The sequence below is a fragment of the Cynocephalus volans genome, chromosome 1 (assembly GCF_027409185.1).
Source record: "Cynocephalus volans isolate mCynVol1 chromosome 1, mCynVol1.pri, whole genome shotgun sequence".
Lineage (NCBI taxonomy): Eukaryota > Metazoa > Chordata > Mammalia > Dermoptera > Cynocephalidae > Cynocephalus > Cynocephalus volans.
The window spans coordinates 283,227,424-283,242,391 of NC_084460.1; the positions used below are offsets into that span (position 1 = coordinate 283,227,424).

At 60.2% G+C, this 14,968-nt stretch overlaps 1 protein-coding gene across 2 annotated transcripts; it reads left to right on the forward strand.

The window, feature by feature from the left end:
• Positions 1–1,398: 1,398 nt before the first annotated feature.
• On the forward strand, positions 1,399–14,634 carry SLC4A3 (solute carrier family 4 member 3). 2 transcript variants are annotated; one of them, XM_063093864.1, is made up of 22 exons: positions 1,399–1,449; positions 1,780–1,945; positions 2,503–2,783; positions 2,941–3,096; positions 3,451–3,703; positions 5,308–5,456; positions 5,615–5,795; positions 6,250–6,385; positions 6,662–6,845; positions 7,286–7,385; positions 7,819–8,003; positions 8,573–8,798; positions 9,017–9,235; positions 9,636–9,784; positions 9,980–10,174; positions 10,692–10,922; positions 11,269–11,358; positions 11,884–12,050; positions 12,612–12,865; positions 13,178–13,347; positions 13,541–13,714; positions 14,389–14,634. In XM_063093864.1, exons 1-22 carry the CDS (start codon positions 1,399–1,401, stop codon positions 14,464–14,466), a joined length of 3,795 nt encoding a protein of 1,264 aa, XP_062949934.1. In that variant the 3' UTR covers positions 14,467–14,634. The 2 variants fall into 2 exon arrangements, with proteins under 2 accessions (XP_062949934.1, XP_062949943.1); XM_063093873.1 differs by having other exon boundaries at positions 2,941–3,053; positions 3,504–3,703.
• Positions 14,635–14,968: the final 334 nt, after the last annotated feature.

The window sequence follows — 14,968 nt, forward strand, 5'->3', positions numbered from 1 at the left end:
GGGGCTGTGAGCACAAATCAAAGCAGGGGTCCCTTCACTTCTCCCCTTTGGAAGGTTCTGCGTGTAGAAAGTCTTTCCTTGGGTTGGGCTGAGATCAGATGAGGGCAGGGTCAGAGAGGGTAAAGTACATGCCCAAGGTCACAGAGCCCTGTCCCTTCTTCCCTCTTTTCCACTCCCCTTTCTGACTCCTCCTGGGCCTGGCCCTTCTACCTTCTCCTGCCCATAGGCTCCATCCCTGGTCCCTCCCCTTAATCCCCCTATGTTTGTCCTCAGGATTCAGGGATGTGGCTCCAGCAGATGTGTACGAGGGTCTGTTATGCTCATGGTGTTGTGCTAAGTGCCCAGTTTCAGTGAGACCAGAACAGGGTCAGGTTGGAGCCCAATAGCTCCTTCCTAAGACCTTTGTCCTTGAAAATGAGACATGACCTCAGGGGTTGCGAGTCAGAGGGAGAGGAAATGTGGAAACTCGGCCACAGAACCAGAGTTGGATGGAGCTTTGGAACACCCCTATTCCAGGTGCCTCTGGCTCCAGATGGGGCAACTGAGGCCCAGGGAAGGTAGGTAATGTGTCAAGGTCAAATGTGGGTGGTGCCGGGAGGCAGAAGCCAGGCCTTTGAGGGGCTGTGTTGGGACTGCAGGGAGAGAGGTGGTGGGTGCTTCCTGGAGTCTATGAGCTCAGTTCCCAAGGCTGGAGGGGCTTGTGTCTGCGGAGGGGGTCGCCTCCAAGGCTCTGGAGGGGAAGGGAGGCTGAGAGCAAGGTGGGGGAGTGAACTTGGGGGATTGTGGGAATTAGGTCGGTGCACCCGCCCCCAGCAATGCGTGGGGTCCCTGGAAAAGGGACGTGTGGGCAGGTGGGGTCTTGCGGGGCCCGCGCGTGGGGGCCGCGCCGGCCGGGGCGGGGTGAGTCACGGCCCGCCCGCTCCCATTGTGCGGCCCGGCGGCGGCGGCGGCGGTGGCGGAGCTGCGGGGCTGAGCGCTGGGAGGTGGAGCCCCGGGCTGCGGGATCCGGCGCCTGCGTCCGCTCGGCCGGCCGGGTTCTGCGCGGCGAGAGGCCGGACCGGAGCCTGGCGGCCGCGACCCGCACCGCGCGGGGAGGGACATGGGGCGCGGCGGGCCGCCCGGGTCCCGCAGGCTCCGGAGCCCCCAGGTACCGCGGGACGGGGCGGGGCGGGGCGCGGCCGCGGGGGCCCCGGCTGCCCGGGCGTGGCTGGGCCGCGGATGGACGCTCGGGCCGGGCGCGGGGACCAGGCTCCGGGGGGCGCGGGACGGAGGCGCGAGGGTCCTGACCCCGTCCTCCTCTCCCAGGGCTCCCCCGTAGGCCCCCGCAGCGCCCCCTTCTTCTCAGCCCGGTCTCAGGTCCCTTGGTGAGCGACAGCCTTCCAAGCCACCTCGCCGGCCATGGCCAACGGAGTGATCCCGCCACCCGGGGGCGCCTCCCCCCTACCCCAGGTGACTGACGCGCGCAGGGGCAGGGGCGGAGGAGCGGGAGAGACGTCCTCCGGCTGACCCTGGGACCCCCCGGATCCAGGGATGGAGCTGGCCCGGGGGATATAGAGAAAGGGGGGGTCTTTTGGTATTTTTCAGATCGGTAGCCCCCTCTCCTCCCAAGCCCTGGGAGCCTGGAGACGGTGGTTTCTGGGCTGCTGACCCGGACGCTGGGGGAGGGGCTGTTGAAGGTGGAGCCTGCTGGGCCCGCCACCCCCAACCAAGGCTTGGAGCTGCGGGTGGGCGTGGGGCCATGGGTCAGGAGTCCTTAGGAGAGGCTGTCTGGGCCTTCAGGTCCGGGTGCCCTTGGAGGAGCCCTTTCTGAGTCCAGATATGGAGGAGGAGGACGATGACTTGGGCAAGACCTTGGCTGTGAGCAGGTTTGGGGACCTCATCAGCAAGCCCCCAGCCTGGGACCCTGAGAAGCCCAGCCGCAGCTACAGCGAGCGGGACTTTGAGTGTGGGTAGTCTGCGGACCCCTAGTGTGGCCGCCTTCACCACCATCACCTTCATCACCAACATCACTGCGCTCACCTCTGGCTCGGTCACCCAGTGCCATCCTGTGCTGGACACTGTGCTGGACTCTGTGCTGGGCCACCATGCCATGTTAAGTCATCCTGCCTCCCTCATCCATCGCCTGTCCACCTGCCAGGGGAGCTGGATCCCAGACCAGGGGAGATGTAGGGAGATGGGCCTGAGGCCGCCCGTGGTGACCTTCATCTTCCCCTTTGGCCCTGCTTGCCTCCCTCCTCAGCCTTTCTCTTCCTTCCTGTATTATGTCCTCTCCACCAGCCTCCCTTTTGTGACCGTCCCTCTCCATCACTCCTCTCCCCCCACTCTAGCAGGCCTCATGAATGACAGGAACATGGACACAGGTGGTGGGGGGAGCCCGGCTCTGGAGGAAGGACTAGGGTATCCTTGTTTAAGGCCTTGAGTTAGAATAAGGTGTGTGCCCTTCGGGCGGGGGGGGGGGCCTTCTCTGCTTCGGGGCCTCAACCTGCTCTCCTGCACCCCCAGTTCACCGGCACACATCCCACCATACCCACCACCCGCTCTCTGCGCGCCTGCCTCCACCCCACAAGCTGCGGCGGTTGCCTTCCACCTCTGCCCGGCACACTGGGAGGAAGAGGAAGAAGGAGAAAACCTCTGCTCCCCCCTCTGAGGGGACCCCTCCCATCCAGGAGGAGGGGGGAGCTGGAATGGAGGAGGAGGAGGAGGAGGAGGAGGAGGAAGAAGAAGGGGAGTCTGAGGCAGAACCTGCGGAGCCCCCATCCTCGGCGTCCCCGCAGAAAGCAAAGGTAGGTCTGCCCCTTGAAGGAGGGGTGACTGGTCAGGGAGGGGGGCAGAACCAGGGGAAGAGGACATGGTAGGGGGGCCTGGGTAAGGCTGAGGGGGGGGTTGGGGGCCGAGTGGTAAGTTGAGGCAGGGGCCCGGGCACACTGTGTTTGTCTGCAGTTCTCCATTGGAAGTGATGATGACAGTCCAGGCCTCTCCGGAAGGGCGGCCTTCACCAAGCCCCTGCCCTTGGTGTGCACACGTTCCGACAAGAGCCCCCAGCACTCCGTCAGGTACTGGCCCCAGCCCCCGTTCGGCAGGACCCAGCCCGGAGACGTAGGGTCTAAGGCTCCTGACAGTCACCTCCTTCCTGACCCTGAGGAGTATCCCCAGCTCTGGCCTCAGAGGATCAGAGAGAAGGAGAGGAGAGGGGGCACCTTCTCTGTCCACATGATTTGCAAGGAGGAGAGAACAAGAGCGGAGACAAGAGGAAAGGAGCAGGGCTGAGCGGCTGAGGGTTCTCCAGGAGAGAGCTGTCAGAGAGGAGGAGGTGGGGATGGAGGCGGAAGGAGGACGAGCAGGGGAGGGGGCAGCGAGATGGGGAGAGGGCCCCCCAGGTGAGCTCCCTTTTCTGCCCACAGGGGCCTGTGTCTAGTGCCCAGGCCTGTCCCAAGCTGGGGGAAGGTAAAGGAACACACTAACCTGGCCCTGTCAAGTTCAAGGCTGCTGTGTTGCCTCCTCAGCTCCCCCAGCCCCCGGGCCCGGGCCCCTCGAGTTGCTGGGGATAAGAGCCGGCCCTGGAGCCCATCGGCCAGTTATGACCTGCGGGAGCGACTGTGCCCAGGCAGTGCCCTGGGCAACCCGGGTGGTCCGGAGCAGCAGGTGCCCACTGATGAGGCGGAGGCCCAGATGCTGGGTTCTGCAGACCTGGACGACATGAAGAGTGAGTGACACTGTGCCAGCCCCACAGCCCACTCCCATGGGCTCCCAGCCTGCGAGGGACCTTGGAGAGGCTGTGTTCTCCCCCACCCAGTCTGAGTCCACTCTGCAGTATTCCTGTCGGCTGGAATGTGGCTAGTGACAGGGAGCTCACTACCTCCCCAAGCCACCTTTCTGATTGCCAGAGCTGAGATTTCCCATCCTGACACCTCTGCCCTTCAGTCCTGATTCTGCCCTCTGAGTCATCCCCAGAATAAGGCAGCCCCTCTTACACATGATGTTTAAAGACATTATTATGTCTCCCGCCCACAATGTCCCTCTTCTCAGGGCAAACTCTTTTTATCTCCTCGCTCTTTAATCCCCTTCAAACCAGGCCTCTGAGTCTAAGCCACTCTGCCAGGCCCTGGCTTCTCCCTGTGTCAGGGCTGTCCTCACCCCCATCCCACCACCCTTGGGCGGGCCTGGCTGTGATCTCAGCACATTCCTTCTATCTTATCAGTGCCCTGGTTACTGTGCCACCTGTCATCACCCACGGGGCTCTGTGCCCAGGCCAGGGGCATCACTAATTCCGCCCTCCTCCTCCTCAGTACCACTGTGTGTGGGTGGGGTGGGGGGGAAGGGTAGGGCTTTGAACTCAATACGTCATGGAAAGTTGCCAGGGCCTGAGGACAGGGACAGGAACAATCCGATGGCAGCAGCAGCAGTAGCAGAATGGGGGGGCCGGGGGAGGGCGTGTTTACAGACCCAGGCTGGGGGCTGGAAGCGGCAGGGAGCAGGTTTGGGGACGTGGGGAGTCAGGTTCGGGAGGCCTCGCCACCTCTGGCTCGCACTGGACAAAGACCACTCCTATCTGTTCGGAGAGCCGGGGATCTAGGAGGGAGCAGGGGCTGAGGCCTTAGCCATCAGGGCAGCCGGGCGGAATGACGAGCCTGCTGGAGGAGGTCACAGAGCCCAACGGGGCACTGAGCCCTGGGTTTGGGGGTGGTGAGGCCCAGGGCCCTGGGCAGGCTCCAACCCCCAGCCCTCAAGAATCTCTGGCCTCAGAGGACTTAGAGATGTTTGTGCTGGACTTTGAGGACTGTGGCCTGTGGGAGCCCATCCGGGGCCAGTTGAGCCCTATGGCAGGGTCACCAGCTTGTGAGTAACGGGGCTGCTGGCCTTTCTCCAGCTGCTGGCCTGGGAAGGGGCAGGTGGGAGGAAGGGAGAGAAGCCCCATCTGAGTCTGCTGGGATGTCGAGAGAGGGCACAGGGAAGGTGCTGGGGCTCAGTGCCTGGGGGGTTGGTGTCAGCCACGGGGCCTAGAGGGAGGGGCAGTGGCCATGGCAGGGGCTAGAGGGTCTAACTGGGGCTGTGGACTGAGTTGGGGTCCGCCTTTTCACTGTGGCTTGGTGGTGGTCCCCTATGTGACTTTGGGCTAGTCCTTTCCGCTTTCTGGGCTTCAGTTTTCTTATTAATGAAATGGCCATGTTGGATTAAGTGATCCCGTCAGCATGGCCCCTCGGTGACTGTGGGCCCAACAAGTAGACTGCTTGCGTAGAGCAAGGGGCTGGAGTGACCCCGAGGCCCTGGGCTGGACCCTTGAGAATGCTAGGCCCACGTTCTCTGCAGGTCACCGGCTGGAGGACAACCCTGGTGTGCGGCGGCACTTAGTGAAGAAGCCGTCCCGGACACAGGGTGGGAGGGGCAGCCCCAGCGGCCTGGCCCCCATCCTGCGCAGGAAGAAGAAGAAGAAGAAGCTGGACCGGAGGCCTCACGAGGTACAGGACCCCAAGGGGGTGGGCCTGTGGCTTCCTTGTCCCCCTCTGCCCTGGAGCCTTCCTCTCCCTTCCCCCTGCCTTGCCCTGTTGCAGCGTCTCCCATGCTGGCCTGTCCTCACTGGCTGCCCCCAGGCCCTCACCCTTGGTGCCCACCCCAGGTGTTCGTGGAGCTGAACGAGCTGATGCTGGACCGTGCCCAGGAGCCCCACTGGCGGGAGACGGCCCGCTGGATCAAGTTTGAGGAGGACGTGGAGGAGGAGACGGAGCGCTGGGGGAAGCCCCACGTGGCCTCGCTGTCCTTCCGCAGTCTTCTGGAGCTCAGGAGGACCATCGCCCATGGTAGGGACCCTTGGGCCTGGTCTGGGGCTGTGTGCCTTCTTCACAATCATGGAGCTCTGCCTGTGCCAGGCTGCCCAGCTCCCTGGGACTACTGTCAGGAGTCCGGGGCCCAGGCCAGATCTGGCTGCCACCTGGGGGGGCTGAGAAGTCCAATTTCCTGAGTATAAGCTCTGAGGGGCAGGGCTGTGTGTTGGTGCCTGGTAGGGTAGCTGGCACACAGTAGGCATTCAGTCCACATGTGGTAGATTAACAAATGCCTTCCCTCTCCTTGGTGGGGAGGCCCATGCCCTCGCTCTCGTGCTCCGTGTACACACACCCTCTCCCCAGCTGTGGTATGCAACTGTGTGTCCCCTGGCTGTGTTGGGCACTTGGCTCAGCCAGCACGTTGGCCTGTCCTTGGGGAGCAAGGCAGTGGGGGGGAGGTTTTTCCTATCTGACGGGACTGTGCCCCTAGGAGCGGCCCTCCTGGACCTGGAGCAAACCACTCTGCCAGGCATTGCACACCTTGTGGTGGAGACCATGATTGTGTCCGACCAGATCCGGCCGGAGGACAGGGCCAGCGTCCTGCGTACACTGCTGCTGAAACACAGGTGCCGGGGTGGGATACGGGGGAGGGCCTGTGGGGTTCAGCTGCCCTTCCAGGGGCTCACATTCTTCCAAATGCCTCCCAGCCCCTGCTTGAATTCCTCAGGTGTCAGGGAGCTTGTTGTTCCATCTGTCGACAGCTCTGACCATTAGGACGTTCTTTTTTACACTGAGGCAGAAGGGTGGAGGCCCTGACCCTCAATTTCTTACCTCCTGATGACCTCAGTTCACCACGAGCCTCTCCTCCTAACCAATCTCTCTCCTCCACCCCCAAACCCCAGCCATCCCAACGATGACAAGGACAGTGGCTTCTTTCCCCGAAACCCATCGAACTCCAGCGTGAACTCAGTCCTGGGGAATCATCACCCAACCCCCAGCCATGGCCCTGATGGTGCGGTGCCTGCCATGGCTGATGACCTGGGGGAGCCAGCCCTGCTCTGGCCACACGACCCCGACGCCAAGGAGGTCCGTGGCCTTGCTCCAGCCTGGGCTGGGAGACTGAGAGGGCATCCAGTTTTCAATTGAGGTTGTTGATGACTTCATTTAGCAGGTCAGGAAGGTTGATGCCTGACACCGTGTTAGGCATGTGGGGGTGTCTATAGGAGATGTGCTCGAGGGCTCCCTGCCCTGGAGACACAGGAGGTTTAAATGGGTTGATGTGGCAGATCCACAGGAGCCATTAAAACAGCAAGATAAGGCTGAGCTGGTAGTGGGAGGCTTAGGGGAGGGGTCCAGATCCCAGGTTGGTCCCCTCCCGATGTGGGCCCCCCAATACTAACTCCCTCCCCTGCCCAGGCTGGGGAGGGAGAAAGCAGGGCCCAGAACCAGGGCTAGAGCAAGGGATGGGTGGGCCTGCCATGGCCTCTGGTCTGGGTCCCAGCCCTATTCCAGTCCTGCGTCCTCAGAAGCCCCACCATATGCCTGGGGGAGACGGTCACCGGGGGAAAAGCCTGAAGCTGCTGGAGAAGATCCCGGAAGATGCTGAGGCCACCGTTGTGCTTGTGGGTGAGGAGAACCGGGCTTTGGGGGCTGGGTCGAGAGTGTGTGTGCCTCCACCGGTGGCCTGCTTGTCTGAGCTGTGGCTGGAGGCTGCCTCTTCTGCCTCCAGCCAGGCCCCCACCTTGTCTCTGCTCTCCCTCACAGCTTGTTTTATCCCCAGTCCTTTTTTCCCCAACCACCCTGCCTGCTTCTTGTCCAGTTTTCTGCCATTTTGGACCAATTAGAAAAAAGCAATCCTTCTTTAATACCCTTAATTTCTATCTGTTGGTAAATTGTAATAAATATATAAATATTTAAGTGAATAGTGCTTCTTTAGATTGAGGTTTCTTTGTGCAGTGCACAACCTCTCAACTGTACATGATAGACCCAGATAGCCCCTCCAGGGTCTGCTTTGTCTGATCCCCTTTGCCCAGCACCATGCGCCCTATTCTTCCTCTAGGCTGTGTGCCTTTCTTGGAGCAACCAGCTGCAGCCTTTGTGCGACTGAGCGAGGCTGTGCTCTTGGAATCTGTCCTTGAGGTCCCTGTGCCAGTGCGCTTCCTCTTCGTGATGCTGGGGCCCAGCCACACCAGCACCGACTATCATGAGCTCGGGCGCTCCATTGCCACCCTCATGTCTGATAAGGTGGGCCCTACACGCCCAGACTGGGCTCTCTAGACCTGTTCCCTGTCTTTCTCATTGCCCACAGTGGTGCCCATACAGGCTCCTCCTCTGGAGGGTGTTGGGGGAAGCTGTTGGTCCAGGGTAGAAAAGGGAACCCTGGGCTGGGGCTGTGGGAGGTGTGGTGACATAGCCCATACCCCAAAGCTTTGGTTGTGACATGAGACTTGAACAGGAGGGCTGAATGTGCTGGTCTTTGCTGTGACTTCTTCTAGGCTTAGACAGGAGGGTGGGCAGTGTCCAACCAGAATGGTTCTGGAGGCTCCTGCTATGCCAGCTTTTACCCCTTTAGTTGCTGCATGTGGAAAAGTCGGGAGGCTCCTAGTGGAATAGAGGGCACTGGAGATTAGTTCAGGGCAGCAGCCAGCAGGGACGTGTGTGAATATTTTGACACCCAATACCGCTGGACTGGACCTGTGCATATGGCTGGACCCTGCCTCTACTCCATGACCCAACACCTCCTCCCTGAAGTCTTCCTCCCACGGACTCCCCCGGCCCGTCCCTGAGAGCCATGGCTCTCCCATCACCCCCAGCTGTTTCATGAGGCTGCCTACCAGGCGGACGACCGGCAGGACCTCCTGAGCGCCATTAGCGAGTTCCTGGACGGCAGCATTGTGATCCCTCCGTCCGAGGTGGAGGGCCGCGACCTGCTGCGCTCCGTGGCTGCCTTCCAGCGCGAGCTGCTGAGGAAGCGGCGGGAGCGCGAACAGACCAAAGTCGAGATGACCACCCGGGGAGGCTACGTGGCCCCTGGGAAAGGTCAGATCCTTGGGGGCTGAGTCCCCCCAGCACATACACTTTCCCATCCCAGGGCCATAGGCCCGTGACCTTACCCCATCCTGACTCCCTGAGCCTTTTGTGCTGTCTTCACATCCTGACCCCAAGTCTCTGTGTGTGTCCCAGGCTGGAAAGGGCCGACTGGGGGCCTCCAAGCAGGAGGGAGTGGTCTGTGTTCCAGCAGCCCCTTGTTCCCCCAGAGCTGGCTTTGGAATTGGGGGGCTCCGAGGTGACCCCTGAAGACGACCCCCTGCTGCGGACAGGCTCGGTGTTTGGGGGGCTAGTCCGGGATGTGAAGCGCCGGTACCCACGCTACCCCAGTGACCTGCGAGATGCCCTGCACTCCCAGTGTGTGGCCGCCGTGCTCTTCATCTACTTCGCAGCCCTCAGCCCTGCCATCACCTTTGGGGGGCTGCTAGGTGAGGCAGAGGGATGGGGCGGTCTCCCACTCCGAATGTCACCAGCAGGGTTTCTGGGTCAGGGTGTCCCAGTGATCACCTTAGGGGGCTGATTGTTAGAAGGGCTAGGAACCACCTAAGGGAGGTGTTGGGTCCGGGGATCCCAGTGATCACACTTTTGGGGGGCTGTAAAATGGGAGGGAGTGAGGGAAGTACGAGGGTTGGCGGATCCTGTGATCACCTTGGGGGGCTAGCAGAGAGGGGGATGGAAGGGGTGGGGTGGGGAGGAGACCCTGTCTATTGCTCTGGGGGGCCACTCTACTCTCATGGGGTTCTCCAGTTTAGGATAAGCTGGATGAGAAGGAGGGGCAGGTAGAAAGAGCCAGGCTAGGGCCATCCCGCTGACCCTCGCCTGCCCCAGGAGAGAAGACCGAGGGGCTGATGGGTGTGTCCGAGCTGATCGTGTCCACGGCTGTGCTTGGTGTCCTCTTCTCTCTGCTGGGGGCCCAGCCGCTGCTTGTGGTCGGCTTCTCTGGGCCACTCCTTGTCTTTGAAGAAGCCTTCTTCAAGGTGAAGCCCTGCCCTGCCCCTCCCCAGGGGCCGCCCTGCTCCATCCCTCCCGTTCTGTGCCCTTCCTTGCCCAGGTGATGGGTCCATGTGGTCTCTCCTGCCTCTCCCTCAGAGTTAATGCCCTGCCCATCCCATGGGGCACTGACGTCCAGGGCAGACCACCGGTGGCAACCACCCCTCCCTCTCTGCTTCTAGTTCTGCCGAGCCCAGGACCTGGAGTACCTCACTGGCCGGGTGTGGGTTGGCCTCTGGCTGGTGGTCTTCGTTCTTGCGCTGGTGGCTGCTGAAGGCAGCTTCCTGGTTCGCTATATCTCGCCTTTCACCCAGGAGATCTTCGCCTTCCTCATCTCGCTCATTTTCATCTATGAGACCTTCCACAAGCTCTACAAGGTGGAGGTCCAGAGAGGTCTTGGGGGTGGGTGGAGATGGGGGCTGGGCGGTGCTCTGGGGAGGAGAGCATGGGAGTGGGGTACGGAGCATTGGGGCCAAAGGGGATAAAGGAGGGAGCTTTGTTGGGTGTGGGTGTGTGTATGTGGGGTTGGGGACACCCTGGGCTAGGTCAGAGCTGAAGGGGAGGGAGTCAGACCCAGAGAGTGCCAGTTTAAGGCTCCAGGCAACTGGCTGGAGGTTCATCAATGAGGATTCACCTGCACAGGTATGTGATGGAATGGGGGCACTGTCAGTGCTAAGGAGCTGTTTGTCCCTGGGTTACCTTTTGGAGAGGTGTGTGTGTGTGTGTGTGTGTGTGTGTGTGTGTGTGTGTGTTTGATGTGGCTGGATGTCTGTGTCACTGTTGCCTGTTCAGGTATGTGAGGGGCCACCCTCTCCCTCCCAGGTGAACTGATGGTGATGAAATCAGGTTACCTACCCAGGTGAGTGATAAGGTGTTCTCATTGTCCATACACAGGTATTCACAGAGCACCCACTGCTGCCATTCTACCCCCCTGAGGGGGCCCTAGAGTGGGCATTGGAGACAGGTCTGGAGCTGAATGGGAGCGCCCTGCCCCCCACCGAGGGCCCACCCGGCCCGAGGAACCGGCCCAATACGGCTCTGCTGTCCCTCATCCTCATGCTTGGGACCTTCTTCATTGCCTTCTTCCTGCGCAAGTTCAGGAACAGCCGCTTTCTGGGTGGCAAGGTGCGTAGCTGCTGGGTGTGGGACCCCTTTGGGATCCCCTCAATTCCTGCTGTCATTGCCAGACTCTGCTCCAGAGAGGCTGCACCCTTCCTCGCAGGGGCCCAAATCGAGGCTGTGCAGCCCTTGTCCCCGGTGTCTTCTCGCTCCTGCCTCAGAGAAGTTTCATCGAGGAGGGAATGCCCTCCTGGGTTGGGCTGGGCTGTCATCCGGTGGGGTTTAGAGGGACAGGTGGGAGACTTCTGGCTCTGGCTTGGACCCAGGAAGGGCCGGGGGTCCGAAGCCCCCCCGTTATTCTGCTGAACTTTACCCGCCTTCTGCTTCCTCCCCTGGCCTGGCCTCTCTCAAGGCTCGCCGCATCATCGGGGACTTTGGCATCCCCATCTCCATTCTGGTGATGGTCCTGGTCGATTACTCCATTACGGACACCTACACACAGGTGAGTGCACCTGACGCCCATGGCAGCTGGTTCTCACCTCAGGGCTAGGAGAGGGAGACCAGGACACTCTTCCATTGCCCGCAGGGTCAAGGTCAGGGTTGGAGCCCAGCTCTCGTTGTTGTTGTCCAGTGGCCACACTGGCTGGGGCCTGGGTGGGGCTGGGGTTTCAGAAGCAACCATGTGATCCTGCTGAGGGCTACCCAAGGGGTCTGAGCTGTGATCTGAGTGAAGAATTCAGGAGATTCAGGTGTGGGGCTGGAGGCAGAATGACAGGTCTTCCCGCAAGGGATCTCCTGCAGCCCTGGAGCCCTAGGAGAATATACTTCATTTCCCTCCCTCTACTGGGCCCTTGGAGGGGCAGTGACGTTTGGTGGATGCAGAACTAATTTCCCCCAAACCTGTTCACAGCCCACTTCCCCAGAGTCCTGGTATTGGGGACACAGCTTGTTGGGAGCAGCTGCTGTGTGGGTTTCCTAGCACAGGGAGGCTGTGTCCCTGAGCCCTATCTTCCTTCCTGCCATGTAGAAGCTGACGGTGCCCACAGGGCTCTCGGTGACCTCGCCCCATAAGCGCACGTGGTTCATCCCGCCCCTGGGCAGTGCTCGTCCTTTCCCGCCCTGGATGATGGTGGCAGCCGCTGTCCCTGCCCTCCTGGTCCTCATCCTGATCTTCATGGAGACACAGATCACGGCGTGAGAGGACTGGGGGAGGCGGTGGGGGAGGGATGGGCCAGCCTCTTGGGCTCTTTGGCTGGGTGTCAGGGTTAAGGCAGGGACCTCGTTATCAGCTGGGGTGCTAGGTGCGAGGATGCTTGTGGCAGGCCTTGAAGAAGGGAGTGTGTGTCGAGAGCTGGTAGGGATGGGGGAGGAGGGAGCCGTGGGATTTGGGGCAAGGGTGTGGTTTGATGGTTTGACATGCTGCCTGTCTGTCGCTGCCACTGTTTGCAGGGTGGCACTTGACAGTCCTCAGAACACTCTTGCGGTATGTTCTCATTCTGGTTAAACCACAATAACGTGATGAGATCTGGCATCTGGTTTTTGTGGTGCTTTAAATATTCACAGTATGAGAATTTGGCTCTAATTTGTTTTAATGTGAGAACTTCAATTTGGGAACTGGAAAGAGGAGGCTGGCGGGTCCTGGGGAGAACTGCTGTCTGTGCATCCTTCCGCCACCGGCCCAGGTGCTGTGCGCGTGCTGTCCCTGCTGCTGGCCTGTGGACCAGCCGCTCCCCCACTCCCTCCTACTCCCTGCAGGCTCATCGTCAGCCAGAAGGCGCGGAGGCTGCTCAAAGGCTCGGGCTTCCACCTGGACCTGCTTCTGATTGGCTCCCTGGGTGGGCTCTGTGGGCTGTTTGGGTTGCCCTGGCTGACAGCTGCCACCGTCCGCTCAGTCACGCATGTGAATGCGTTGACGGTGATGCGCACGGCCATTGCACCTGGCGAAAAACCCCAGATTCAGGAGGTCCGGGAGCAGCGGGTCACCGGGGTGCTCATCGCCAGCCTTGTGGGTGAGAGCCCAGCCTGTCCCTACAGTCCTGCCTTCTTGTACCCTGTGGCCTTAAATCCTCTCTCTATCCCAGGCTTGGCCCAGGTCCCTTCTGAATCTGCAAGTGTGTCAGGTCTATCCCTTCCTCTGACCCCCACGACTGCTTTCTGACATTCCCTGAGCCCTTTCCTGGTTCTCCATCCTGCTCTGTGTTCTCTTGTGCATAGTGATGAGGCCAAACTGATTGGCCAGATGGGTCCATGTCATCACCAGTCCTGTCCATCCTTACGGGGGCTGTCCAAGGGGTCAGGTAGGTCTATGTCACCTCCTCCAGGCCTGTCCATCGTCATGGGGGCTGTGCTGCGCCGGATTCCATTGGCCGTGCTCTTTGGGATTTTCCTGTATATGGGGGTCACGTCACTGTCTGGTATCCAGCTGTCCCAGCGTCTGTTGCTCATCCTTATGCCGGCAAAACACCATCCCGAACAGCCCTACGTGACGAAGGTAAGGCCAGGAAGCATGGCGGTGTGCAGATGCGGAATGGGGTGGTGGGAAGAGGATCCAGAGGAATCCCTGGGCTGGAGATGGGCAGGATGAATTTGAAAGATAACTTGGGACTTGGGGAGCCAACTGCCCAAAGATGTGGGTGGGAGCAGGCTGGGGAGTTGTGTGGTGAGGCCCATGGCCGTCCCCCCAGGTGAAGACGTGGCGGATGCACCTGTTCACCTGCATCCAGCTGGGCTGCATCGCACTGCTCTGGGTGGTCAAGTCCACGGCGGCCTCACTGGCCTTTCCCTTCCTGCTGCTGCTCACGGTGCCTCTGAGGCATTGCCTTCTGCCCCGGTTCTTCAAGGACAGGGAGCTGCAGGCGGTAAGGGATGGTGGCTCGGGGCGGCAGTATCAGGGCGGATGGGCAAGGGGGTTCTGATCTCTGCTGGGCCACCTGCTTATTGTGTGACCATAGGCAAGTTATCTAACCTTCTGAAATCTCATTTTCATCTGTAATGGGGCTGACAATAGATTCTACCTTAGAGGACTGTGGAAGGATTAAAAACTAATCCAGGTAATGCAGTAGTATGATGATTTGTTGCAAGACTAAGCACAGGGCTGTTGCAGACAGCTGTGCCAGTTGTGCCCTGAACCAGAGCACCCAGCTAAGGGATGAGTGTGGGTGGCGTGGAGCCCAAATCCAGCCTGAGCCCTGTTTTTGCTAGCTAGAGGCAAACATCTTTTTGCAGTTCATCGCTCTCAAACATGGTGTACAAAGGTACCGTAGCAACTAGAAGTGACCTTAGGAAACATCTCGCTATGTGGTTGCTGCTAACATTATTAATAGTATTATTAGGAAGGGCCAAATGTCTGGGGGAGTGACCTGAAGGTATTGGCCAAGGGAAATGCCTCAGCTCGGGGTCATGGTCCCTGCAGACAGTGAGGGCCACAAAAGGGCTGGGAGCAGTGAGGGCTGCTGGTCAGAGGAGGAACTGGGGATCAGGAGGGAACGAGCCTGCTTCTCCATCTCTCCCAACCTTCTGCTCCCTTCTGTAGCTGGACTCGGAAGATGCTGAACCAAATTTTGATGAGGACGGCCAAGATGAGTACAATGAGCTGCACATGCCTGTGTGATCCTCAAGACGGGGCCCCTCAGAGACCCCGACACCATAGTAGCGATTGACACCTGGGCCCCAGGCAGAGCCCAGCCCCAGGGCCAAGGGGCTACTCACAACCCAGAGATGTGCCTGGAGCCACTACTGATGCCACGAGCAGAGTGGCCTCCCCGACGTCCACCTAGCCAGTGACCTCTAATCTTTCACAGACCAGACCGGCACAGGCTTTGAACTCATTATAACCACACTCCTTGTCTTGTGTCTGTCTCACTTTCTTGGTTCCATCTCTGGTTTCTCAAGTCATACTTATCCATTTGGAATTGGAAGAATTGGAAGAATTCTGTTTTCAGGGTCATCAAACCCGGGGAGAGGTTTGAGTCAAAGACAGAGTCCTTGGGGGAAAGGGGGAGAATCAAGACCACAGAAGGTCAGAACTGGGCCTTATCATCACCCCCTCAGGCCCCCTCAAGTACAGCTGAGGAGTAGGACGTCCAAGGTCTGCTGAAGGTCACAGGCCCATT